At 35.6% G+C, this 26,631-nt stretch overlaps 1 protein-coding gene across 9 annotated transcripts in view; it reads right to left on the reverse strand.

The window, feature by feature from the left end:
* The window catches only part of FRYL (FRY like transcription coactivator), a 172,787-nt gene that overhangs the window by 4,373 nt on the left and 141,783 nt on the right, over positions 1–26,631 (reverse strand). For 7 of the 9 annotated variants that reach the window (XM_064449397.1, XM_064449396.1, XM_064449399.1 and 4 more), the window contains 11 exons: positions 25,611–25,772; positions 25,288–25,362; positions 23,600–23,776; positions 20,766–20,969; positions 19,706–19,876; positions 15,390–15,640; positions 13,026–13,233; positions 11,192–11,341; positions 8,229–8,327; positions 3,788–3,856; positions 390–407 (listed from right to left, as the gene is read on the reverse strand). In XM_064449397.1, coding sequence (XP_064305467.1) covers positions 390–407; positions 3,788–3,856; positions 8,229–8,327; positions 11,192–11,341; positions 13,026–13,233; positions 15,390–15,640; positions 19,706–19,876; positions 20,766–20,969; positions 23,600–23,776; positions 25,288–25,362; positions 25,611–25,772 — 1,584 coding nt within the window. The remainder of the gene's footprint in view (positions 1–389; positions 408–3,787; positions 3,857–8,228; positions 8,328–11,191; positions 11,342–13,025; positions 13,234–15,389; positions 15,641–19,705; positions 19,877–20,765; positions 20,970–23,599; positions 23,777–25,287; positions 25,363–25,610; positions 25,773–26,631) is intronic. The other 2 variants (XM_064449395.1, XM_064449393.1) reach the window with 1 other exon arrangement.

Below are 26,631 nucleotides of genomic sequence, written 5' to 3' on the forward strand. Positions count from 1 at the left end.
AAAAGGTAGCTCTGATTCTATTTTAGAAAATGCCACATGATATATTCTTAAGGAAGTGGAACAGCAGCATTAACTTATGCACTGTCTTGCTTCCATTTTTATGCATCTAAAACACTAGTCAAAGTGCAGACAGCGTTAATACTGCTTTACATACAGACATAAAAGCTAGTGCTAATGGAATAATCTGTAATGTTCTACTAACTACAGGATCCTCTTATCTACAAAGGACCAACAGTTCAATGGGTTAGATGATGCAAAATTGAAGCACACAGCATTTTTGTAATAGTCTATGACAACACATTGCTATGTCACAAATGGACGAGACAGATGGAGACCAGTTTGGTGACTGGCATGGTTAAGCATTTGATAAATCAAGAACTGTCACTTACTGCTAGAATTTCCATTTGCTAAGCAAGAAGATGAGCAGGTCACAAAAATACAAAGAAAGAAAAAAGATCAAGAATTAGTATAGGAAATAATTTTAATTAGGGTAAAAGATGTCCCAGGTAAAATGGAGGAAGAAATGCAAGTAACAGGCTCCAAATATACCCTGAGTGGAAAACAATTTAACAGGCTGAATTTGAAGTGAAATTACTTGCTGCTGTAACTAACGATACGTAGCATTGGCTTTGTTGTCCCACATAATGAGTAACATACTTCACTTACAACTCTGTCTGGTCTTTATACATTGTGTAGTCTTAAAGGTATGCAAACGTAAGGAAATCAAAACCAAGGACACTTAGGTCCAAACATCTCTGGAGAATGCACCTTATTGTTCTGTCCCAATATAGCTCAAGCAAAACTAATGCCTTTTAAAATTTGAGAGGTAATGTTAATTTGGATTCTGAATCAGTTTAGAAAATTCTTGGTTTTGCTGAACTCAATTCTCAACACCTCATTGTGAGTTTTCTGTCATTTAATTGGACATGGTTTTTATAAGCTATTTCAGAAAAATGTTTGGGAAAGGGGCAGGGAAATTGGCAGAAACGATATTTGTCAGACTAGGGACAGGAACTTGACTTCTGTGCTTTGTACAGCGCTAAGGGTATTGACGGCTTTTAAGTACAGTGGTCATAGTAACCATATGAAGATGCAACTGATGTCTGATTGCAACAGGCAGAAGCAGCTGAGCTTTACGAAGCACATAGTTATACACAGTGGGTATAAGTTATACACTACGTGCTTAACAGACTAAACATTTCATGTTTCTGTTCTGTACTCTGTACTATTACATACATAGCACAATTATTACATAAGCAAAAACTTCTGATGCAGAAAACACTGTAAAGAGATAAGATCTTGAACCGCCAAAGTTGACAAGAATTCAGTGACTCACTTGACTCACTTTAATGAAGCACAGAGAATCAGACTTTGAGGAATAACAGGGTTGATTATTTAGTATTTTTAGTCATTAAGTTCCAGTGTTCTTTGAGCCAAGTCTCATCATTACTGAAAGCCATAAATAATCCCTCTCCCCAAAATCACACCTTGATAGCTATTCTAAAAATTCAAGAGAGGTTTTCATTTAAAAATGGCTTTGTACTGCTTCAGCGCCTTTCATAGATTTGCTCACTTGAGAAATAATCTTATTTTTTCTACCTGCCAGTCCTGTCAAAGAGTATAGCCAGAGTCCAGATGCATTCTTTCAGGCTTGTGTGTAAGTACTAATAGCAAAAATCCAATAATTAGATTTACTTGTGAGTCTGCTGGCAATGCACAAGCCAGAACAGAATTCATCTCACTATTCCTTAGCTGTATTGACCACAGTGCTAAAGATTAGTAAGAAAATCTTATTTGAGTTAGTGAATGAAAAATATCTGTTGAATGAAGCAGCTCTGTTTTCCTGAGCAAGACAACACTTACATGTTTTAGCATTAACTGCTTGACTGGATAGACTTATCAGCCCCACGCTGCATACACAAGGACTTTTGAAACCATCATCTTATACTTGGTAACATTTTTATCTCCTTCAAGGCACTACAAGCTTCTGGGAATAAATTTAGGACTTCTGTAAATTTTGTGTATTTATGAAGCAGTATAACAGGATTCTGCTTCCTCAATGGATACTATACATTAAAATGATTTTAACTGAACCTGCAAGTGCAAGGAGCACATAAAGAAAGAATTGCCAGCATGCCTTGCAGGCTAGGATTGAAAATAAAAATCAAAACAGGCCCCACAAATAATACATGTGAATCGTCACATAACTCCTTTTCAGAGGCTATCTTCAAACCCTGCAGAAATGGGGAAGAACAGACAATATTGCCTCACTTGGAATCCTGCATCTGTGCAAGCTAAATGAAAGCCTGCATGTGGCTTTCCCTCCTCTTCTTAGTTTCCCTAGCTATACAGTGGGAACAGTAACATTTACCTTCATGGTAAGAATGGTTACGTTCTAACAGTTAAATGTGAGAACAGTTTCTTGGTGTATATAAACACCATTCTAATAAAAAAAAAAAAGCAGCATGTATGTATATCAGTCCATTTTGTTAATATATGGAACATTTACTGTATTATAATAGTAAATGCTGTTACTCTAAACATGTACCAGTCAGTGTACGAAGATGCAAACCAAGTGTAAAATACACTAAACTTTGTGTTCATAGGCAAAGCAAAAATCCTTGCAAATGATAGCAAATTATTTTGCTGTACTACTATGTTTATCCACGTGAAATATTTTTTTTAAATGTGCAACTTTGATGCAATATAAAAATCAACAGTATATTATCAACATGTTTCACTACTCTATAAAAATTTGGGCGCACTTTGTGATTAAATTAAAAATATACAGATATATATATACACACGTATGAGAGAGCAAATGAAACCTGTATAAAAGAATGGTCCATTCTTCTTCTACTAGCACACAGTAGATGTTTCTCTTGCTGAACGCTGCATTTTCAGCAGCAGAAACATGACCAAATGCATTAATGAATAGAGTTCAACTGAAGAAAAGGAATAAAATTCCTCCTTTTTCAGCTTGGATTTGGGATTTTTGTCAAAATGTCATTGTGAAAAGGTAAGTTCGTCTGCTACCTGCAATTCTACTTTCTTAGATTTTTCACTGTTCTTATTACAGGACTGTAGATAGCAGATTCCTTGTACCTGCTGATGATAAGGTCTTGGATTTGCTTTTTTATCTACAGTGTCAATATTATGCAGCTATTGGTTTAAAAAAAACCAAAAACCATAGGGTCCTAGTCTACTTGGCAAAAAGCTACCACTTACTACAGCAATTAGTAATATTAATTATGGATGACTGTCATGCAAATACATAAAAAATATTGAACTAATATTAATAGGTTACTTCACCTATTATTATTAGATGATATTTTGACTGAAGTGTTTAATGATATTTTTGCCATACTGCTGCTTTACTCCCTGGTTTCTTCCCACCCAAATAATGGCTCTAGAAAGGTTGTATGTATTTATATAGTACTAATTATATTAAATTCAGTAGAGGTTTTTGGCTGGACAGTTTATCTGAGCATACAATCAGAAAGCTAATCTTTTTTCTTCTAGAAACAGCTGCAGAAAAGTAGGGTTGCTGGTACACAGATGGTATCTAGTCTGCTTATCTATTCAGTGTTATTACGTCTAGAACCCAGGACGGGTTGCCAACTTTTAATAAAAAGAGCCCTTTTTATTAGACGACTACTTCATAAGAATCTGAGTTTCCAAAAGACAGTATGATAACTGAAATAAAAAGCTTTTCATACTTTTTTTAATCTCTCTGCATATATTGGATTTTTTGTGCAATAAAGATTCACAAATGACATGCACCTACCTGGGCATCTGTGTTAGTGCCATGAATACCATCATCAGTACCAAATGTTCTTTTGCAATCTTCCAGCCACTGCAAAATAAATATAAACAAGATTAAACATCTTCTGAAACAGAGCAAATTGAAAACTGTGCTAAAACTGCATGACACTTCGTCAAGTCTTGCATGTCCTCAGATTACGTAAGAAATTGTGGTACGAAATAAACTGTTTACCAGCGTCGTTTGCACCAATGATTTCCACTCTGATGTATCACTTTGTAGTTTTTGAGTCCCTTCCATTGTACATGTCCTGTAGCCTTCGTTACCCGAGATGGGGGTAGTATACTTTAGCGCAGATACTAATCTCTGACTGAATTTGGGTACTGTTACAGTGAGATGCGTGGGAGGGTGGAGGCAAAAAAAGCCCTTTCATTAAATGAGATCATATTTTCTCTTTACTTGCTGCACAAGGTTTACACCAACATGATTTCTCAGCATTTAAAATATAGCACTAATTCAAATTAGAGAGTAAGAGTAAGCCTGTTATATTTCTTGGGACTACTTTAGAAACAGAGAACATAGATCCCTCCTGCAATTGCAGGTTTACTGGATGGAAAGAAAAAGAAATAAATTCTTCAGTGGGAGTTCAGCATCACGTCCAGTTCATACAAACTCCAGGGAGATGAAGTATTCTCACATTACGCAATGCAAACATGCAGATTCCACTCTCTCATGAATACAGGGCTGTATTTAACCCCAGTTCCTATAGCAGACAACAAATATATTAATTTCAGTGGATAATCTCTTCTAGCTTTAACCAACCGTGCAAATTTAAAAGTGTTAATATAAAGCATCTGCAGAATCAAGTATGCTCTTACTGGACAATACGATCTGATCATCTCATCGACACAGTGCCCAGCATATTTTTCTGTACAGTGCAAACAACTGCAAGCATGAGGTAATTCGGGTATTACTGAAATGGGAATGCATCATGTTGAGATAAAGTGCAGATTATCTTCTGAAATGAAGAACAGGCTCTATACATCCAAGGAAGAATAATTTAGCATACTGTGTTCTTGATATCTTGAGTCTCACAGGAAATCTTAGTGACCTTTTTCTAACCTTTGTCTGATGCAAGAAAAAGAAAAATGTGATTTCCCATCTGCTCAATCTAATAAAGGTTACTTAGTGAATTAACTAGGCCTGTGTGCTTATCAAGAGGAGAAATGGAATTCTCTAAACACCGCGGTGTCGGTTTCAATTAGTGACATGGATACCAACGTACACAGCAAATCTCATTTTTCTTTTTATCTGACAGCATCCATCGGTAACAGCGGAATACATCTGCACTGAAACAAACAGTATCAGCAACTGGGAAGCTAGTATTTTCACACGCTGCCTTTTTAAGATCTTTTTTAAATCTTATAACCAGTCTGAATAAAGGGTGTGCCTAGAGTGTTACAATATACATATAACCGTATATTTTCTATTACATTTATCTGATTCAGTATCTTTGTCCCTAATACACACATGAAGTCAAAGCAGTTTCCTTACAAGGAAATAGAACAGCAGCTCCCAAAAGGTGGCAAAATTAATTTGCTAAAAATTTTTACAGATTGGTAATGGTCATGTAATTTTTACAGAATGGTTCAGCATGGTAGAAAGATCTAAATTTTCTCTTTGGGAACAGTAGATTGTGTGACAGAATCATCTTCTTCATATGTTCGCTTTACATCAATTTATGTTTTCCCCATATATCTCCTACAAAGACAGAGGGTGAAGACCATTACCGAAAGTGTAATATAGGGAAGTCTGTGGTTGGTCTTGGTCATAGCACAGGTTGGTTTGCCAGATTAACCCCAAAACAGACATCCCAAACCATCCCCTATACTATAGGTACCCTTCCCTCTCTTATCTCAGTGCATAGGTAAGAGTTTCAAGCAACTGCAGCCCAAGCCTCTTACTTGTTAGATTCACACGAATGCCAGCACAACACACAGCACTGACAGTCACAAACATCATCTATTAGGGTAAACTTTAAACAATTTTTCATTAAAGAGGTTAATGTACAGAATTTTCCAGTGGTTGATTCTAGAGGATACCAGATTAACATGCAAATTATATATATTTAAATATCTGTTAAATTATATTTACTTCATTATACAGTAGCCCAAGCAGCTTAGCTTGATCATTTTTCTGCATGCTTCTATGAAAAAGCAAGGATCTGAAATAAGCTCATTATGTGTTTTGCCTTCATACTTTCAGATTGAATAGGATACATAGTACAATTGCCTGCAATAACAGAAATTCAGATTTGACTTGAGGAAGTCTCTTTCAATCATTCCCTATACTCTGTTTCATACGACAGTGTAAGAAAACCAGTAAAACATACCCGAGAAGTAGCTTTGGAAGATTCTTAGTCTACATATACTATATAATACACACTGAAAAAAAAAATTGAGGACCATGAAATAAAAAGAAATACTTTTTAAAATGTTTTAGAAAAATAAATTATCTGAGATAACTAGTCACTACTTCTAAATTAACATACTCACTAAATACTTAAATAATGGACTAAATTAGCTAAGTGACACAGTAACAAGAGTCAGAAATGACTGGTCAAAGCTATGCATTTCTTCCTCCTCAGTACTGCTTCTTTCTGTTTATAAATGATTAAATAAAAATGAAACCCTGGCAAAATGCTCTCAGTTATTTCAGAACAATTTCTGTCATCCTGTGAACCTTTTTCCTGCTCCAGTCACTCACAAATCCCATGGCAGAGACAGACTGACCACAGAAACATGTTACTGAACACCCTTTTGACAGCTGCACTACAGAAGACCAACACTCTTTCACTATGATATAATGACAGAGGCCATCAAACTGATATCCATATTCCTTTGTCAAGTAAAATAAAACACAAACAAGCTCTTAATATCCAGCATGGACTTATGTTGATATGATATGTGTCAGTGCTAAAAAATTAGCTAAAAATACATTAAGTGAATTCACAGCCATCTGAAAGGGACACAACTTTAACTCATCATACTTTGACAAATCAAACAAACAATACCATTGTTTATTGCTATGAAAAAGTGTAGGTGAAATGAGGAGTTTATACAAGGGGAATTCCTTGATGTTTGGACACACACAGCCACACACACGAGTCGGTGTCTACCCTGCTTCAAATCTGTCTGACCCTGGGGCAAATCAGTTAGCCTCTCTGTGCTTCAGTGTTGCGCTCTAAAATTAGGAATAAAATATATGATTTTCTCACGGGAGTGATGACAGCATTACGCATTGGAGATTGTCAGACATTAAATATTCCATGGAGTAAGGTAATCTCAGTCCTTAGATGAGCACTTCGTTTCTGATTAAGCCCAAACGGCAAAATGTAGCTCATTATATTAGACCTCATGAGTTAGTTTACAAATAAATTGTTATTACCACAGAGCAGGATAAAAAATGCAGCAACTCTTCAGCAGAAATGCTGGCTTGGATCCTAGAAACAGTTTATCTACATTAACAGTGCTGTGTGGCATACTTCAGCATTGGTTTTGAGGAAACTGCATTTCTTTTGAGATCCTTTCCACAAAAGAAGTGGATGTCTATTCTATTCAACACTTGAGCTGTCAGCAATCTTTGCAAGGCAGAGGCCATCATTTCCTAATAGAAACATAGAGCCACTTGTGCTGCAAAATACAGCTCTGCCAAGATGTCATGGCTTGAATTCTGGTTCTGTTTTGCATCACTCAAACTTGCCTAGACAGCCATTGTCATGGCCCCACAGGCTGCTGAGATCAGTAGACAGTTCCTTCAAATGCATGTTTATTTTTCTTAGGAACTGCTTTCTCTTCTACAACAAAAGCCCCATATATTCTCTCTCCCCCTGTACCTGCAAAACTGATTGTAGATCCATGTTTTCTTTTGGCTCTCGAAATAGAAATCACCTGTTTCAGTTAGTATCTTCCTTCCTGAACTTCACACAAACATTCACAAAAACAAATATACAGACCCTTGCTACAGAAATTTTCAACTTTCACACTTTGTGTTTCTTTGCAAAAAGGATATAACTGCAAACATATACCTTGAAAACTAAACTGTATTATTCTAAAGAACCAACAAACATCAGCGTCAGTGGGATCCAGTTGCAGGATGAGAGACCTAAGTTTAGGTGTAATTTACGTGTCTATGTATGACACAGTTGTTTAAGCCCCCATTACAGTCAGTGGAGAGCCAGTCAACAAAAAGAAGTCTAAAGGTGCAACAAAATGAATTACACATAAGAAAAACCTCAGGTTCAGATTATACACATAGAATAGTAGTAACAAAACGAAAGAGGATTTTATTTAGAATTACTTTCCCACAGTTGCTTTTAGGTACCAGTGTTGAGAGACAAAAACCTGCAACATTTCCTTGATAAGTAGGTTCTAATATTTTTTGTTTTGAAATATAAGAGACTCACCTGTTCTGCTGCCTCTCTTTTGACATTATAGGTATCCAAGTGTTCTTGGAGCTCTAGAACACTGAACTTCAATGTTTCTAGGAGGCCACAAGACATTAGCTGGAAGATAAAAGCAATCACCTCGTTACCATGTAACATCTGACTATAATCCATATAGTCTAAAGTCTAAATTATATAATATGAAATTCTAAGTCCACATTTGGAAAAACAGTCAAATTAGAATTAGTTGAGTACAGATAATTCCTGACACCTCTTGAGTTAGTAAACTACCACATGTAGCTGTATTGGTTATATCAGTGAACAACAGTTCTGATTCCAAAATATGAAGGGCAGTACCTGGTTAACATCTGAAAGAAAGATTTCAATGGGATTTTTAGATCTTTCAAAAAGAATAATAATATTTGATATACACACAGCTAGTGTAAATAGAATAGCCTGCAGCAGGAAGAAAGGTACCGCTGGATTGCTCCTGTAGCAACCTAAGGAGTATCCAGTGAGGGTTACTTGCCCTCCTCCATATACAAACTATACCACCACCAAAGGCTTCAGTCTGTAAGAACCAGGACCTGTCAAAGCAGGAACTGCTGGATATTTGAAGAATTTTCTACCATTAATGATTTTGCCTTTTTCAACATAGTTTCAAAATCTCTTTTTCCCCTCAGGGGATGCTAACTCAGCTTTACTCCACACCATTCCTCCCTGTAATTTTACTTAGGTTTTTTCACATTAATCCTTCTCCTGCCACTTCCTGTAATAACCATGCCTCTAATACGATGTTCTCTCTCTCATCCCTTGCACACATTAAAAGCTCTGTACTTTTCTCCTCTTACCTAGTACCTCTTGGCCAGCTTGAGAGTGCAAGCGCATGACTGTGATCACAAAGTTGTGGCTCAGAGAGTCACAGTATCCCATATTACTCAGGCATGGGTGGGAATAATACTCATATGTTTTCCCAAGCGCATCAAGATTATTATTCTACCACCATATTAAGACACCGCCACTCCCAACCTCTATGTCCACATCAACCAAAAAGCAAGTTATGGCTCTGTGGCACGATGCCACTCTGTGCTCAATATGTGCAGTTACACCAAAGTGCAAAGAAGTCAGTGGGCATCATCTTGTATCAGCACTAGGCCATGACCCACTCCCAAATGCCTTGTGAACCTGTGCTTTGATGTAAGGGCGCATCTTTCTGCTGAAAACTACTTTCAGAATGAATCAAAGGCCAAATTTGAATCAAAGGCCAATCTTGTACTCATGAGTAGACATCACGAAACCAAAGATATGTGCAAGAATGGCTAATCCAAGATAACATTCATTCTTCAATGTAACAACACTAACGTGTGTATACTTTTGTGCGTATACATTATGATTCCTTTTTCATATTTGTATATATATACTTATTTTTTTAAAACACACATGCTGTTGTAGCTAGACACTAGTGTAACTCTCCTCATGGCTTCTTATCTCAAACAAATTTCTTTTAGTTAATTTCTACTGCTTTTAAAGTGGCATAAGTTAAACAAAAAACATTGCACATGGTTCCCTTGAAATGCACTATCTGTATCATACTTTTTTATTCCCTGTATTCTAAAGTGAGAGCTTAAGAGAAGAGTTGCCCCTTAGCACCAAGGGGAAAAAAAACACAGGTCAGGAGAATAGTGTCACAGTGGGTCAAGGCCAAAGATCCATCTGTCTCAGTCCCCCATCTGACAACATCTAATAGCAGTTGCTTAAGGAAGGGTAAAATAGCGCGAGCACGTGGTGATCCACTTGCTCCAGAATGCTTTCTTAGCCTCTGCCAACATGTTGTTCTGCATATGCAAAAATCTACCCAGGACTATTTTCTTTCATGAATCTCTTTAGTTGCTTTTTGAAAACATGAACAGACACTTAAAAAGGGACAGGGTTTCACAGTTTGATTATGTATCACATGAAGGATCACCTATCTTTGGTTCTGCATGTTTTGTAAGTCACTGCTAGCTTCATTTGATCACCCTTAACATCAAATAAGACAACAATACAATAATTTCTCTCACTTTTCCATGATAATCAAGAAATATAAGGACAGATTTCTCTTCTAAAGGGCTGAAAAATCCTAGCCTGCATAGTCATATCCTATATGGAAGCCATTCCACATATTTAACAATCCTTGTGATCTGTCTTGGAACCTTTTCCAGTTCAACTCTATTTTCTCTGAGAGAGAAGACCAGAACTTCCCCCAGAATTCCAGATGTAGGTAGATCAGGGATATGTACATTAGCTCAATGATGTTTTCTGTTTTGCTCAATCTTAATTATTCTAGCATAGTTTTTGACTGCTGCTGAACACTGAGCTGACTTCTCACATTAATATTTATTATAACCCAAGATTTCAACTTGCGTAGCAACAAACCATTCAATGCCTTCATTGAATATTTGTAGCTATATTGTTTTTCTCATGCATCACTGAATACATACATAAACAATACAATTAAAAACAGCAAAGTTGCTGCTAGGTAAGCAGTCATCCTTTTTCTTCTCTGTGCAAAAAATATAGAATAAATACGAACAAGCAGGGAAGTTAAAGAATAGCAAGGGAATTTAAGTGATATCTAGTATCAGTAACTTCCCCCACTGTTCGCTGTTACAGCTGGAGGTTATTTTTGGAGTAAATGCACTTCTCACTTGTATTTTCAAATGTTTATGATACATAGTGGCCACCTAACATTTTAATTCCTATCTGATTTCAGTTATAAAAAGTATCTTCTTCCTTTACATCCCAAAATTATTCAGCTATTCCAATTAGTGATGTTAGACAGCAACCTTTTAAAAGGCAAAAATATAATTAACGCATTTTATTCAAACCTTTGAAAATCCTCCCCAGGCATTGCTATTTTCCAAACGTTAAAACATAATTTGTGTGTTACACAAAAATGTTTAAGCAGACAGGTATTTCTACATGTAAGTTTTTGAGATTTTTACCGTTTCTGCATCCACAAAGACTGTCGGACATTCTGAACACATCATCATCACTTCCAGAGAACTTTTGAATTTTGTTCCAATGCGCTGTAGACTTTCACCAAGAAAGCTGACTGAATCATTTGTTATAGATACAAACTTTCTTTGAATGGTCTAGAAATCAAATCAGAAAAACATTTATTTTACATTGTATTTTACTACCCCTCCTCTGGCTTTTTAGATTAAGAATTTCACGGCAGATTTCCATCATGACGGCATATATTTTTGCCATTAAATTACAAACTAACACATAATTTGCTCTGAGTTTTTATGTAAAACTAGCTCTAGAAAATGCTATAAATCGACCAATCAATCCATAAAACCAGCCTGTATCTATAAAGACAATTACTCTTTCACATCTAGGCCTTTAGCATCGGTATAGCTGGGTGACTATTTGTCTTTATGCAGTATAGGTAGTAGTTTGATTAATTTTCAAGCATCTGTGTTGCAGAAAATTATACACAGAGTTTTACAGTCAGAATATGACCTGTGTAGTACAATCTGTGTCCAAAAATGCCACCTGCAGGGTTTCTACCTTCTTCAAAAAATCAGTCCTATGTATATTATGTGGACTGTTGACCTCGACTAATCCAACACTGCACTTTGCTATGTATTATTTCATAAATCCTAGAAAGTTATATGCAGAATAAAACTATACAAATATTATATTTACAGCTGCAAAGTTAAACACAGTTTAGGAACCAGAAGGCAAAATGGAAAGGTCCAGTCAACAAGGCCTATAGGGTCTCATTTAATCATGACCCTCCTCTGTACCCAGAGTAACAACCTCTCAGGAAAGCTTCTTTGCCCAGGCTCAAGCCCTCGATCACTATTGCCCCTTTTCCCAGAGAATCCACCTTTCCAGCTCACTGAGGGCTATCCTGTCAAGCCACAGAAAGTTTCACCTTTCTGTCTAGCTCCCTCTTCGATGAACACAAAAGAATATGAAGTTCCTTTTTACCACTTCTAGGAAATGAATGAATGTGTGAAAAGAACTACAGCTAAGCTTTAGTAAAATACAGAGAAACTAAACCCCTGATGTCTAGATGAAGCAGAAAGACAAAAATCTAAAACGAGTAGCAGGAATTTCACAGTGCTGTGGCAAAATACTTAGTTCAAATAAAAATGGAAAATGGGTATAGATGCACAAACAAGTTATTCCATGGATAGAGTATGAATTCTTCATGTGTAAGCTACTCGTGGTACTAACCCTAAACCTGCCCATACATATGGGATCAAATGCATGCTAACATGGTAAAACAAAGTGAGGCTTTCACTGAGAAATTAATTATGATATATCAAACAGCAAAATTAATATTGGAGATATAAGAAAGGGTTGGAGTCATAAGGTCTTGGTTTGTAGTACTGAATCTGCTTTTAGCTCAGTTGGCATGTTGCCTGTAAATAAAAATGGATTAATTGTGCTTCTCCTATCCCAGAAGAAGTTGCAAAGAATTATGTACATCCAAGTGGTACCACTTTGAAAATGTAAAAAACCCATCCCCTACATACAGGGAGGAGGGAGTCAGAAAAATAGAGCCACAGGCATTTTGTGTTGGATACCAGATCTATGAGGTAAACATAGCTAGAGAGAGGCATTTGAAACTTCCAGCTGTAGTGGATCTCCTGGTGTTTCAATTACTTATCTGCAGAAAAAACCCCTTTTTCCTCACAAGACACATGGATAAATTCATTAATGTTTCCCACAGAAAACCCAGGAGGTAGACATTAATTCTGTAATCAGCACTGAACCTGGGTGACTTTCAGAAAATAAAAGAAGTGCTGGCAATTCACTGACCTGAAACAATCTTGAAAAGACATGAAATGTATAGACAGCACAAGATCCATCTGTATCTGACAGCATTTGATTGACATGGCAGCGCCACGCTTGCTCTTCATCGTCGTATGCCACTGGTTGGAAAGCTGCCAATATGGCAGAAAGAAATGGTGAAGGTGGTGGGGAGGTTTGTACTTCTGGGAAACCATCCTGTTCTTCTTCATCTTGGCTACAAATAACAAACAACAGAAATTAACTTCTTGGTAAGTGTTTTTAGGAAAAACCCCTTCATTTTGGTAAAAATAAAAAAAAATCATATTTTGGAATTCAGAATAGCATTTTGTAAAATAATCAACCAATCAACTAAGCTAACTATGAACCAAGAAAAGAATTAAAAAAAAATCAAAAACTTTTGCTACTGCAATATAAAAAAAAAATTCTCTCAAATACCTCCAAAGTTTATTAAAATGTTATTATTCTCTGCATGTCTACAGACAAAGGGCTATCTGTAGGTTATATATATATATATCTATATACAGCACTATATATATACACAATGCCCAGAAACTAGTATTTTTTTCTTGCCCCAATAAATGAATTAACATTCAGTTCTTCAAATTTTTATTAATCTAAACATTTGGTGTACCAGTATCTATAACAAATTTTAGCTTTCCTTAAGAAAAACACAAGAGCTCATTTAACAGTGCAACATTATTTTATAATTGTCTTAAGTAACATCGTAAGTGAATGGATATAGATTGGAACACTTTCATTTTCATGGGCAATCAATTTAATGGGCCTTTGTTCAAAGAGCATTCTGTATAGGTCATACTTTCCATTAGGCACCAACCATCCAATAAAAATATCAAACTATAAATTAATCTATGCTACTACTTATAATCATTAACTTAATTGTTAACATTTTCTCTATTACAAGGGATGATACATTTTAACACTTCTTGTATAATTGTACCTCTGCAGCAAAAATACATGTGGGAGGACTCCAAGTACAGATAGTTTATTAAAATGATTTTTTAAACACAGTTTCTCTCTATAGCAACCACCTCATTCACAGCAGCACTAATTATGTCTTAAACAAGATTTAAACATTTTAAACAGGAAGTGTGGGTGCTGGTTTTAGGTACATTCATTTTAGTAGCACAAAGCTCAACAGCTAAGATGCAATCCTTTTGAATAATATCTGTAAGCAAAGCTTCAAAAACATTTTCAGGTATTTTCTAGCTAGTGTATGAACCCTAGAAATAATCACTCTGTCACTCTTCAAACTAGAGCGATGGGGTTATTTGTTTGTTTGCTTAGTGTAAATCAACTAAAACCATAAGAGATTTTTGAGTTGCACATTAGGAAATAAACTGCTATTAACTGGTACCAGCCTTTAATCCTTCCAAGGCATATTGCAGTAGGTTGCGTATGGGGTTACAAGATCTCTGTCCCTGTCTCAGTAGAACTTTCTGAAATGACTTGGTCTTTTACAACTCCTATTGTGTCCTCTTCTGTAAAAGGCTCCTTAAATGATCTGACAGAATACACACTAAGTCTATGTATTATTCAGTCTAAAGTTCTGAAGTAATTTTAACCAGGAACAAGCCTATGAACAATCTGGAATTTTCTTGTTTGTTTTGGTTTGGGTTTTTATTTGTTTCTTTGGGGTTTTTTGTTTGTTTTCCCTTCTTCTTAGACTGTCACCTTCAAGGGATTTAGGGTCTTGCTTTAAATATTACTCAACCAGCTAGGACTAACTATAACATTTCCCCTCAATACTTATTAAAAATGCAAAAAAGTTATTTTACTTTAAAATATCTTAGAAATACACAAGAGACTGATTAACCGTAACACTGAAAATAAACCTTGGGCAAATTCAAAGACAAACTGGCCTGACTACTACAGGAGCTTTGATTAAAAAACAAATGAACAAACAACCCCAAAACAAACCAAACATTTTTTCCTGTTTTTTTCCTGTCTTTGGGTGTGAAAATAGGTTCTGCCATAATTCATAGCAGTTCAAGGGCTTTTCTGTGTTATACCGCTTGCAGCTGATGGCTGCCGAGAAAATGCTCCAAAACACACTCTGACCTCTTTTTCACATTTTTATCCTATTAATGGTGATGAAATGGGCTCTATTTCTTTTATTCAAGAATTCTCATCTTTTCTGGCACGGTTGTTTTCCCTGTGCGAGAAACAACTGCTGAGCAAAGTACTGAGTTTCTTTGCTATAACAGGAAAAATCAAGCAACCATTATTTCAGATATGCAAAACATCATTTTAGATACTTGTGTTATGGGAGTCATGGAAAACCCCCAACCATACGAAAGCCTACTTTGATAACATGTAATTTCTGTTACTTAGAACCAATATTAATCTTACCTTGACAAACCAGAGAAGTCAGCTTCTTCTTCTTCGCATCTCTCATCTAGCTCTTTCAAAGCAAGAGTGACATCCTCTTCACAGATAGATTCAGAATAGCTCTCAGGAGCTGCCTCTGCCAGTTCTGGGGTCTCTTCCAACTCAAGAGATTCATGACAGACCAGACAGTCTTGTTGTTCTTGTAGTAGATACGACCCAGTGTCTTCACTAGCAGTGCTAACCTGCTCATCCCTTACTGCTGAACTGCCTTCCTGTGAATCAAACATACTTTTATTACTTTTATTGTCAGGGCTTATGTATACTTATCAGTTTTTATTATCATAAAGTAACAGTTATAAAAAAATGTTTACAAATATCCATTTATACTTTAATCATTCAGCTCTTTGGATCACTCACACCGTTTTACTTGAACAAAGACAGGCACTCTATTTGTAATATTTATGACTTATATTCTAGGCTATTAATGTTAACCATGACTTACTATTTATAGCAAATACAATTTCTCAAATACACTCAATTAATCTGTTAAGAGAACACTCCCAAAAAAATAACTGCAAATAGCCTCAAACAAACTTAGATCACAACAGACACAATCAAGACTTTCACATTTCACTTTCCTAGGTAAGGACCAAAACGAGTGCCTCCTGCTTGCCTTGGTGTCTGTAACCAGTACTGAGCATTTTTTTCTCCTTTCAGCTCTCCATTTTAACAAGTTTCTAAAGCATAACTGAGCAACAGAGTAACAAAAGAACAATGGAAAAGGGACATTCTACTACTTTTATTATTTTGCCATTACTGTTAATATGGGGAGCTCAAAAGGTTTAACCCTGAATATCTAAATGTAGGTTTTCAATCACTGGCAATTATAAAGAGATGATGATTAAACTCCGGTAGGTAATACTAGAATGACCCTTTCTCCCTTCCCTCTTCCTCCATTAGCATTATTATAGTCATTAACATTGCTATATTGAACAGAGGAATTCAGATTTGTTTAATTTATGATGAATCCATTTGAAACTTTTTACTGGATTTCTCTATGGAATAAAAATAACACTTTTTTATACCTGCTACTTCCTAAAGGCACAAATTATCACACGTTTTCATTCTTAGTTTGCTGGTCTTCCTCTACTGGCATATCCAGGACTGGGCAACAAACCTTTGGACAGCCTCTAAGCATACACATCACTCTGTGGCTTTCATCAGTCTAAGCAGATTCTCTGACAGATAAATAACTGTATGCATATTAGAAAAACCAATTCAGCTTTAAAGCTTTAAACAGAACTATGTGAGTTTTTTTCCAAAATCTTCCTAACCTTATCTCACTTTGACTATGGTACTCCTCAATGTGACGCTCCTGTCACTCGACACAGCTAGGGACCTCAGTAATAATGCCTCCTTTGTAAAAGTTAAATCTGGAATTCTATTGCACAGAACAGGCATTTTGTCACACTGAGCAGCTACGGCACATGGGAATACAAGACACTTTCATAATACCACCACAAAATAATTTGGATTGAAGCAGCGGTCCATTTCTATTACAGATGTTAACATGATACAGAGCTGCACTGATTATGTCTGGTAGATGTACATATGAGGGATACACTTCTAGAAAATATTTAAGTGCTAATTACTAGTTAATAAATCTACAGCTAAGTTAGTCTTCATAGTGCTGTGACTCCTGATTTCTGAAGCTTTGTGTTTCATTGGACATGTCTTCACTACCAACATGAATGCTCTTTAAGTATCTTAAGAATGTGATTCATATAGTTGACAACTCTACAAAACCTAAGGAAAATTACTTCTGGTAAACCGTTCTCTCATGAATCCACAGTGCAAGTGGGTAAAACAGAGAATCATTTTAGTCAGAAACTTTCATATACTTAAGCCTGTAAAACTAATTGTACAAAATTGAAAATATTCTTCTAAGCTAGCTTGTAGATTCCCAACTAGAATGTGAAATGTCCTTTTTGCAAATATACATGCTATTACTGGGAATCAGACACACACATTGAAGTAAACTATTTACTTAACCCTTCAGCATTCCCTACAAGAGAAACAAGGACCTCAACTGCATCTAACCAGCGCTCACACACATTTTTAAACAACAGTATCAATTTTCTTAATTTTACTTTAGATCGATTTTGATACATATTTATTTAGATTAAAAATATTTTGATAACTGACATTTGGCATGCAACGAAACGCCTGTATTGAAAGAGTTATAGAGGAAGTATATGAGCAAAGGGAAAAACAACTGCACTGTGCTCTGAGTTGTGCAGTATAAGAATTCAGAACAAAATTAGTTTTACTGGCTTCACAAATTTTTCAGGGTGAGTTGATAGTGTGTATATCTTCAAGCTCATTCTGTTAAGAGGCATAAAGCCAACTCTCCCTTTTCGCAACAAAATCCAACCAGATAGGTAACTCTTGTAGAGAGATAACTTCACATGTTTGAACTGTGCTTGAAGAAAACATGTATTTGAATCCCATATTCTAACAAGCACAAAATAAACCCGGAACACATCACATTTAGTGACTGCATTTATATGCATTTACAGGTTTGTTTTTTTTTTTTTTATATAGCTATTCTTTCTGGATGCTGCTTAGTCATGAAATTATTTTACAGCCAGTTTACGTGTTTTCAATATTTTTAGTGACATTGGTGCTTTTTTTGTGTGAATGTTTTCACCTCAATTATCAGAAGTATAGTGATTTTATAAAGGGAGTTGCAGAAGAGTAATGAATCCAAGCATAAAGGCAGTCTCAGAAAGAACTACGAAAATGTGAAAACGAGTTACAGCTGAGAATGTACCACAAGTGAACGACACAGAAGACAAAAGTTCCATCGTGGTGAATTTCATTCTATAATACCCCAGCTTATATATCACTTCTCCCTTTTGAAATTTTAACATAAAACATCTATCCTATGTGGAAAAAAAAGAATCCTGATTAAGTGTTCTTCCTCATCCAAAATTCTATTGGAACAAAAATGCATGTTGTAGACAAGCAGATGAAATGCTAACAGAACAATTTGTTTGACAATCTAAGCACAGGTGCTCTACAACAGTTGAGACAACTTATCAGCTGCAGTGTAACAAAACACTTAAAAACAATAGCATATATATAATCCTAATGGAAAAATATGAAAAATGTTGGAAAAAGCTGCTTTATAAAAGTCACAATATTCCACTTTTAGAAAATGAGGATTTTATCACAGGAAACCAGACACCCACACTTTCCCTTTGTTGTACTCTTAAGTACGTCTTTTGTTCTTACAGTTATCTTCATTAAATGTTAGCTAGGTGCGTGGTCTGCCTGTTAATAAGAGTGATTTTCTAGGTAGCAAACAGGTAGACTAGAGCCTTGCCTTTGTTCAGAAGCCCCAGTCACTTGAACCATTCAGTCGACTGCTTAAACCAAGTTGGCTGAAGACTCATTCTTAAGTGTAAACTGTACACTGGTTATTCAAATACACATAAGAATAGTTTAACTTTCTGGAAGACTCAATAAAACTATATGTTCTATTAAAGATGGGATTAGCAATGCTTGTCCAAATAAAAATAAGATTGCCAGTAGCATCAATAATTTTAACTGAAGAGATAAAAAGTCTATCTAAACTAAGCCACTTCAAATTCAAGAAAAAACCCAACATACTGAAATTTTAACTACAACTGCTAAATATTGTAGGAATTGTACCAGATGAGAGTTTTGTTTTAAATGAGTTTTTTAATTTTTAAATTATTCAGAAGATTTTAAAAACCAAGAAACTGAAGTACTCACAGATTTGCAGGCAGCCATTAGCTTGAAATTTGTCTCAGTCCACACAGGCCTTTCCAAAAAGTATACCACTAGCATCTGTGGTCCTTTTTAAAGGATTATTTAATGGAACCAACTGCTAACACAGCTGGCCTGAGGTTTTATTCCCATATAGCACCAATCACATTAACCCAAAGAAAGCAAAAAAAAAAAAGGGGGGGGGGGAAGTATTTGAAAGAAAATGTTGCTCAAGAAGGATTTCAACCATATCAAGTAAAAGCATCTTGAATATTAGCCTATTTTCATTCTGTACCACGAGATGATCATTTTCAGCCCTTCAAGAATATTTTTAACCTGTGGTAAGTTCCTTCAGACCATCCCATGTGGTTTCTATGCTGAGGGAACATTTTGTAAGAACATTCCAACAGGTTAGAAATATTAAAAGCAAATCAAATAATCAGTGTAACAGATGAAAATTCAGTTGAAAAGAAAGCCAAAGTTGCTACTAAACACTAGAAGGAGCCCAAATCAGCCATGCACCAGCCCCCATTTCTCCCCACCTCAGGCAGCTGGTTGCTACAGTTATCTAGAGGAGAAGCCTCCAGACTTGGGGTCTCAGTTCTGATTTGAAGCACCTCTTCTGTTCCCACACTGCTAGTGGAATCTTGAGACTGAAGTGATAAACCAGCATGATCTGATATTGTTTCATCTATGGCAGAGTCACTGTTTAACTAAGACAGAAAAAAACCCCGTGAAATTCTTCATAGTTTATTAAACACATAGATTACAGGGAAAAAATACATTAGTTTTGAGATAGGCTGTTGCAGTATGGTTAGCTATTTGAATTTGTTTACATGTTATGAGTTATGAGTTTAATAGCTTTACACCAAAACCATTACAAGCATCACATGCATTTCTGTAATATTTAACTTTGAAGAGAAGTTTGAAGTTATCCCTTGGGATCCAGAAAATTATTTCCTGTCTTTGGCATGGGTGAAATGCTAGACTGAAAACACTGAAGAGCAGAGCTCTTTGTTATGGGCAATATTAATACAAACTTTGCCTAAAGTCTGGAAAGTGGCATACTATCCCTGCTGCTCCCCATCCAGTCAATTTTTTCCTAATTTCATTTATATAATGCAGAGACACATCTGAGTGCCCAGCATTCTTGATTCTCCTCAGTTTTATGTACACATTCTTCAAACCCCACAATTAAATTAGCGATTTCAAAGTTTAAACACAACCAAGGCTCCCACGGGATCATTTACTGCTCTTGTTCTTAATTAGTATTTATGGGGTTTTTTTGAAGCTAGGAATCCACAAAGACACACACTTTATATATAAACACATGCAATTTTGTGCTTATATTTAAACAAATATAGTCAGTATAAAGACACTAAAAAAAAAGTGTGTTGTACTAGAATTATAACCCTGTTATGTACCACCTATAGGTGAAGTAACTCTTACCCTTCACTGATGTTGTTATGAAAAAGAAGCTTAGCCACATTAATTTAGTTCCTCTTTAGTTCACTTAGGCTGAAAGTTTGAGCCATACTTGCCCATTAAAAGTAAAAGTGAGAGCTTAAGTTCTCAGATTCCTTTCACAGAAAAGTAACTTACCATCTGTGAACGAGACAGTATCTGACTTGCAGTCAGGGCTGCTTCTTCTTCAGATGATTCATCAGTATCTTCCTGGTTGGTTAAGTTCAAGCTGGGTGTGCTACCAGAGTACTGACATTCTTGAAGAGATGGTGTGTCTCCTTTGTCAATACTGTCAAGAGAGCGCCTACGAACGCCCCAGTTGAAGTTGTCCATGCTTTCACCCTGTAATAAAAAAGTTTGCACACATATGTAGGTACGAATTTCGAAATAATAAAATTAATACACAAATGCAACACAGAAAACACAAGTACTGAACGCATTATGAACAGAGTTTCAATCAGCCCTTTATTAAAATTTTAAATACCTTGTTAAATGATGTTTGCAGATAAATTAAAATATATGGCAAATGAAGTAGAAATATTTTTAATATCGTCTTGGAAAGTAACTCAATATTTCATCTAGAACTATATCAGAATCATTTTTATTTATCTGACTAGACAGTACAAACACACCACAGACAACAACAGATGAACAAGCCAGGGCACCAGGCTGCAACTTACCTGCAGCTCCTGGTTAGCAAAAAGGAAAACACATATAATTAGAAAGAACGAGGACAAACACTTATAGATACTCTAGAACCAGGGAAAAATGTTTTATTACATAAGATTTGCCAACAGTAAAAGACTGATTCAAGCTCTGAAAAAAAGCTTTAATCAAAAAGCTAGTATTTAAAATAATTTTTCTTTCTAATGGGAGATTGATTAAAAAAATAAACGAACTGATGACAAAACACTAAAACCAGCATGCTTATGATACATTTTCTCTAGTGTAACATGTAAAGCAACTGTTTCAACAAACATTAGATGAAATTCTTTAACTAACACACATGAATCTAAACTGACCACATCCAACCGACAAAGCACCATCAACATTAATTATATACACATTGCAGAAAAACTGATGTCTTCATTAACTGTTTTTACCAGCCACTTTGTGTCAGTTTTATGAAATGCACCCTAAACACCAATAGTTGGATCCTTTCTGATAGCACATTTCAAAGCTGGGATACCTGGGTTTCAAACATCCAATGTACTAAGTGAAATCCTTATCTTAAAAACACTAGTGTTTTAATTCACAAGTACATTTATGAGCTTGGATTTTTTCAAAGCACTTCATCTACCTTCAACAATTCATCTAAGACGGAAAACCTTATCAGTTTACTTTGCCAGTCTACAGACAGTTCTGAAAATCCCACATCTAGCCTCAACTGCAAGTATGGGTTCCAAAACTGCTCTAACAGTGTCTCTCTTGTGGTGACTTAAGTGATCATCAAGTCGTGTTAAATATGCAAAGCAAACTAAACATTTTGTAGTCTCGTTCTCTCTTAGTGATTTGTTTTGCTCCAAAAAAGGTGAAAAGTTATGGCAAAGCAAAAGAATCCCAGCAACAACAAAGTACTACTTCTGTGGGCTGAAGCACTTAAATTTAATCTGAGTACTCAGATTTTAATGTAAAAGCCCCAGTTCTTACTGCTGACATTTAATTATTAGCAGCAAAGAACATTCTATATTTTTGGTTCAAAACTAGGCAGCTTTTACATCAAGTGCACAATGTAGATGTAATACCCTAAATTTGTAAAAGAGCTGTACTTTCTTTTTTTCTCAAGTATAGCATTACATGTTGCATACAGGCAAGTAATGAGCAAGAAACTGTCTTTTCTTTGTTATATCTGCTATTAATACAGAAAATAAAGTTAAAGATTAACGTGGTTGGGCAAAGTTTTCAACTTTTCCTACCTGTGAAGCCCCATCTAGTGCTAATATTTTACTGCTATTGAGCCTTGATGATTGCGAAGTGTTTGACTATTTGCATTTAATGTAAGAAATTGTATCTGTATAGTGTGTGGTCACATATATGCAACAGACCATAATAAGCCTGTACTTTTCCTAGAAGATGCAAATATTGGCTGAAGTGAAGCAATACAAAGGAAGCATGAAGGAAGTGAGATAAAACTATTATGGGAAAAGAGAGCAAGATTTTGCAAAAAGGAATAGATTAATCAGCAGAAGAAAACTTAGGGTTTAGAAAGGCAGATATTCTTCTTAGTAGCCTGTTGATTCATGACCTGCAAGGGTCGCTTACTAATTCAGTATTTTGTATGGACTGTAACAAAAGCACTGAAAGAAACTACAAAGCATTTGATTTCTTCTCCCCAGTCTTTTTACAGTCCTACTTTTAAGCTTTAGCAAATTCTGGACTGAAGCCTTTTATTTATCCCAAAGAAGTAACAATTGTTGACAGAATCTTTACTGGTTCTCAATATTTAATTTTGTTTTACCTCCTCTCCCTCTTTTTTGACAGGAGAAGTGGAGGAAACATAAGAACTGCAACAAACCAGATAAAATGTAAAAGTCAATGCAAGCGATTATGGTGACCATAGTACATCATACAATTTGTAACTTTGAAAGCTATTCTTCATGTTTTCAAAATGCGGAAATATATCAGGAACAAAGATTAAGCCATTTTCTTAACATATTGTTCCATAATTAAGTTTTCTACTTTATCATACCCAGGTGTTCATCCTGCATTGGCTTATACTATCATACCACTTCACTTTCAGATTAAAAATTCCAACTCTGCCACAAAAAACACCCAACAATTTGCAACAACTTAACACTGCAACGTTTGTAACACAGGTTTCTTTATCATGTAAGTTAAGTTCAATCATGTCATAAATTCTTCCCAATTGGATTAGTTAGAAGAGCTGCCAATTCCTTAGAATTGCACCAACATAACCTAATTTTTAAAACGTTCTCAAATGGAAATACACAGAAGAAATCCCAAGGTCTCACCTCTGCATCTTCCAATTCAACATCTAAAAAGTCAAAGTCTTTAAAAACTCCAAATTGTTGTTCACTGGTATTGTCTTCTACAGCTACTTCCTCCTCTTGAATCACTTCTTCTGTTGTTGAAATAAGACTGGTTTGTTGATCTCCAACTTCCAAGTCTTCATTAGAAGAAAACACAACCTGCAGATATGGATAAAAATAGAAACAAAAACTTCCAACTTCTGTAACTCCAAAAGTCAAAAATCTTGCTTCCTGTAATTTGATGGCATTAGTGGCAGTTAGCTTACCACTTTAACAGTAATACTAGGGCAAGTGAAGGCTATAATTTGTTTCAAGACTAGTTGGATTTTAAACTACATCTTTAAACTAGTGATATCATTCTCTCCTTAATGTAACTAGGAGCTGTAAAGGTACAAATAAAGAGAAAAATATACCCCTGAACCTTCGTTTTCATAACCACAATATAAGTAAAACTTAAAAAAAAAAAATCCATCATAATAATCATCCACATGACACAGGCCATATTGTTTTTGCCTACCAACTTCTGTGGAAGGACTGAACACCTTTAAAAAGGCATCCAGTACTGGCTTCCAGTAATTATAATCTTCACAAATTACAATTTGCTGTTTATTTACATTTGAATTTTAAAAAAATCTCTTCAGTTTCAGCTTTCAGGCTTCTAATTTTATTTATTTTAACCTCCTCCCATCAATATTCTTCCCCAGCTAAGAACTGCTATGTTGCAATAAAAAACAATATTCTAGACAATAACCAAGGTAGGCCTCTCACTTTGTTTTAAAAACTCTTAATGTCATCACCTCATTAAGCTTAGTATGCCAATGGGGATCTTTTCTGTGCCGTACACAGAAGTAATACCATCGGCCTATTTTTACTCCATAGTTGAGACTACTGTTCCTACTGGTATCAGTGTTAGTCTGAAGGCATGTGATCCACTGGTCATTTTCAATGGATTCTATGGTATTTTCAATACAGCATCAAACCCTTCCAGTCTTCAGCCATTGCTGCCCCTTCTCTCTAAAGTGTATCTTATTTATAACGGACTAGATAGAAATTTACTTAGAACAGGGGAGACCTAGTTCAAGCCCCTATTCTAGGCAAGACATTTAAAATTCATACGTGCAGCCTCAAACATACAACACACTACTATGGAGGGGCAGTGTAGTCCTGCTTTTCTGTAAAGAATGTAAACTGCTAAGAAAAAGTATTAAGGATTAGTCTGATCAACAGAGATCTTTAGCAGTCAACTAATTTAATTCAGATAGGAATGATCTGAGTTCCAACCCAAAGACTAAAAGAAAAACTTGTTTTGATAACCACATAAGATAAAAATTAATAATTAATCCTAGTAATTTATCTAGATTTAAAACATATCCTCCCTCTGTAAGACTGACCTACATTCACTGAGACAGCAACATTAGTTTTGGATGAATTTAAATACTGTTTTGAAACCTGTCTAGTAAAGAACATTGTCCACAGGACTTCTTCAGGAATAATAGTAATGCATTACTTATGATTCCATCTCTCTTTAATTATTTGATTGACACTGTGAATTATTGAACCAAAACAAGTTTGTCAAAAACCGTTCTTCATAACTCCACCAAACCTGTAAACACAATAGCATTCTCACTACTGTAATTGAAAACCCAAAACAAACGACCATCACCACTTACTGAAGGATTCTTGGGAAGACCAGATTCTGGACCACACAGAGAAAGCACGTTCATTAGCTTCTCCCTAGTTCTTCTCTGAAAAATATGCCAAAGAAAATCACATAGCAAGGCATCTGCTAGAGGTCCAGGTAAAAATGTAAAACGTCCTCTAAAAAGAATCTTACCATTTGTTCTTTTCACCAGTTTTAGCTTTTAGTTTATGCTATATTCATTTATTGTTTTGCTAAGAAACAATACAGACTTCAAATTACATTTCAAGATTTTTTTTATACATTCATAAATACTGTCCATAATATATGCATGATGTGCTTGAGACAATGTACCTGAGATAGTTGTGGTCTCTTCCAGCTGACAGGAACTAATGCATTTGAATTAGAGCCTGAAGAAGTTGAAGAAGTGCTCCGGGTGACAGCAATGACTTTCGGCTTCCCATTTCTACCAGCTGCACTGTGTTGATCACCATACTTATTCCCAATAATTGGTGTCTATCAAAGACAAATACTTTCTTAAAATTCAAATCCATATTAGTCAAGACTACACATTTGATTTCAGAATTTAGTATTATATAAGGTGTAGTGTATAAAGTGTATATAGTGTATACACTATATAAAGTGTAGAAAGGTTTGTCTGTTTTCAAGCATTCTGTGAAGCCGTGCCTAATCCACTGAACATCAGTACACTGGCAAATACAAAGCTGAATACTTCTACTCTATGCAGTAGATTGCCATTCTGCTGACTTGTGGTTTTTTTTGAATTATGACATCTATATCTCCAGTCATTATCTAGAGTCAGCTTCAACCAGGAGCCCTTGTTTTTGATTACTTCTAAAGTTTCTAGAATTTTCACATCCCTGTATTGCACTGCAGTCATATGGCTATGCTCCTCTTTTCAGACATAGAATGAGTATCAGCTGTATTAATATATTATTTTCCGTTCTAATTAAGCCTAATTACTGTGTAGGGGTGTTGTTTTTATCTACAGGAGGTTTTTCTCCAGTTATGCCCACTTCACACTGAAGTTCCTATATACCTACTCCCTCCTCTAAATTTTCTCCCCCTTCCAAAGTCATGCCAAAATTGCAGTACAGGGTTTTAATCTCTCAGTCCTTGAATGTACAACCCTTCATTTGGTGAAAGCCTGGAACATTCAGCTGCAAGCAGCAGCCAGCTGCGTTAGCCTGCTCTCTGATACAGCTGAAATATCCTTGAGAATAATCCTATTGACTTTTAGTAATTAACTCTTCAGACATTCAAAGGGAGAAAAAAAGCAAAGCACAACATAGAAGTCAAAGTCTATCTTTCAGTATGACTCTAACTACATGCATGCAGAACTTCAACATCTGCG

This window comes from Phalacrocorax carbo, chromosome 4 (genome assembly GCF_963921805.1).
Source record: "Phalacrocorax carbo chromosome 4, bPhaCar2.1, whole genome shotgun sequence".
Classification (NCBI taxonomy): Eukaryota; Metazoa; Chordata; class Aves; order Suliformes; family Phalacrocoracidae; genus Phalacrocorax; species Phalacrocorax carbo.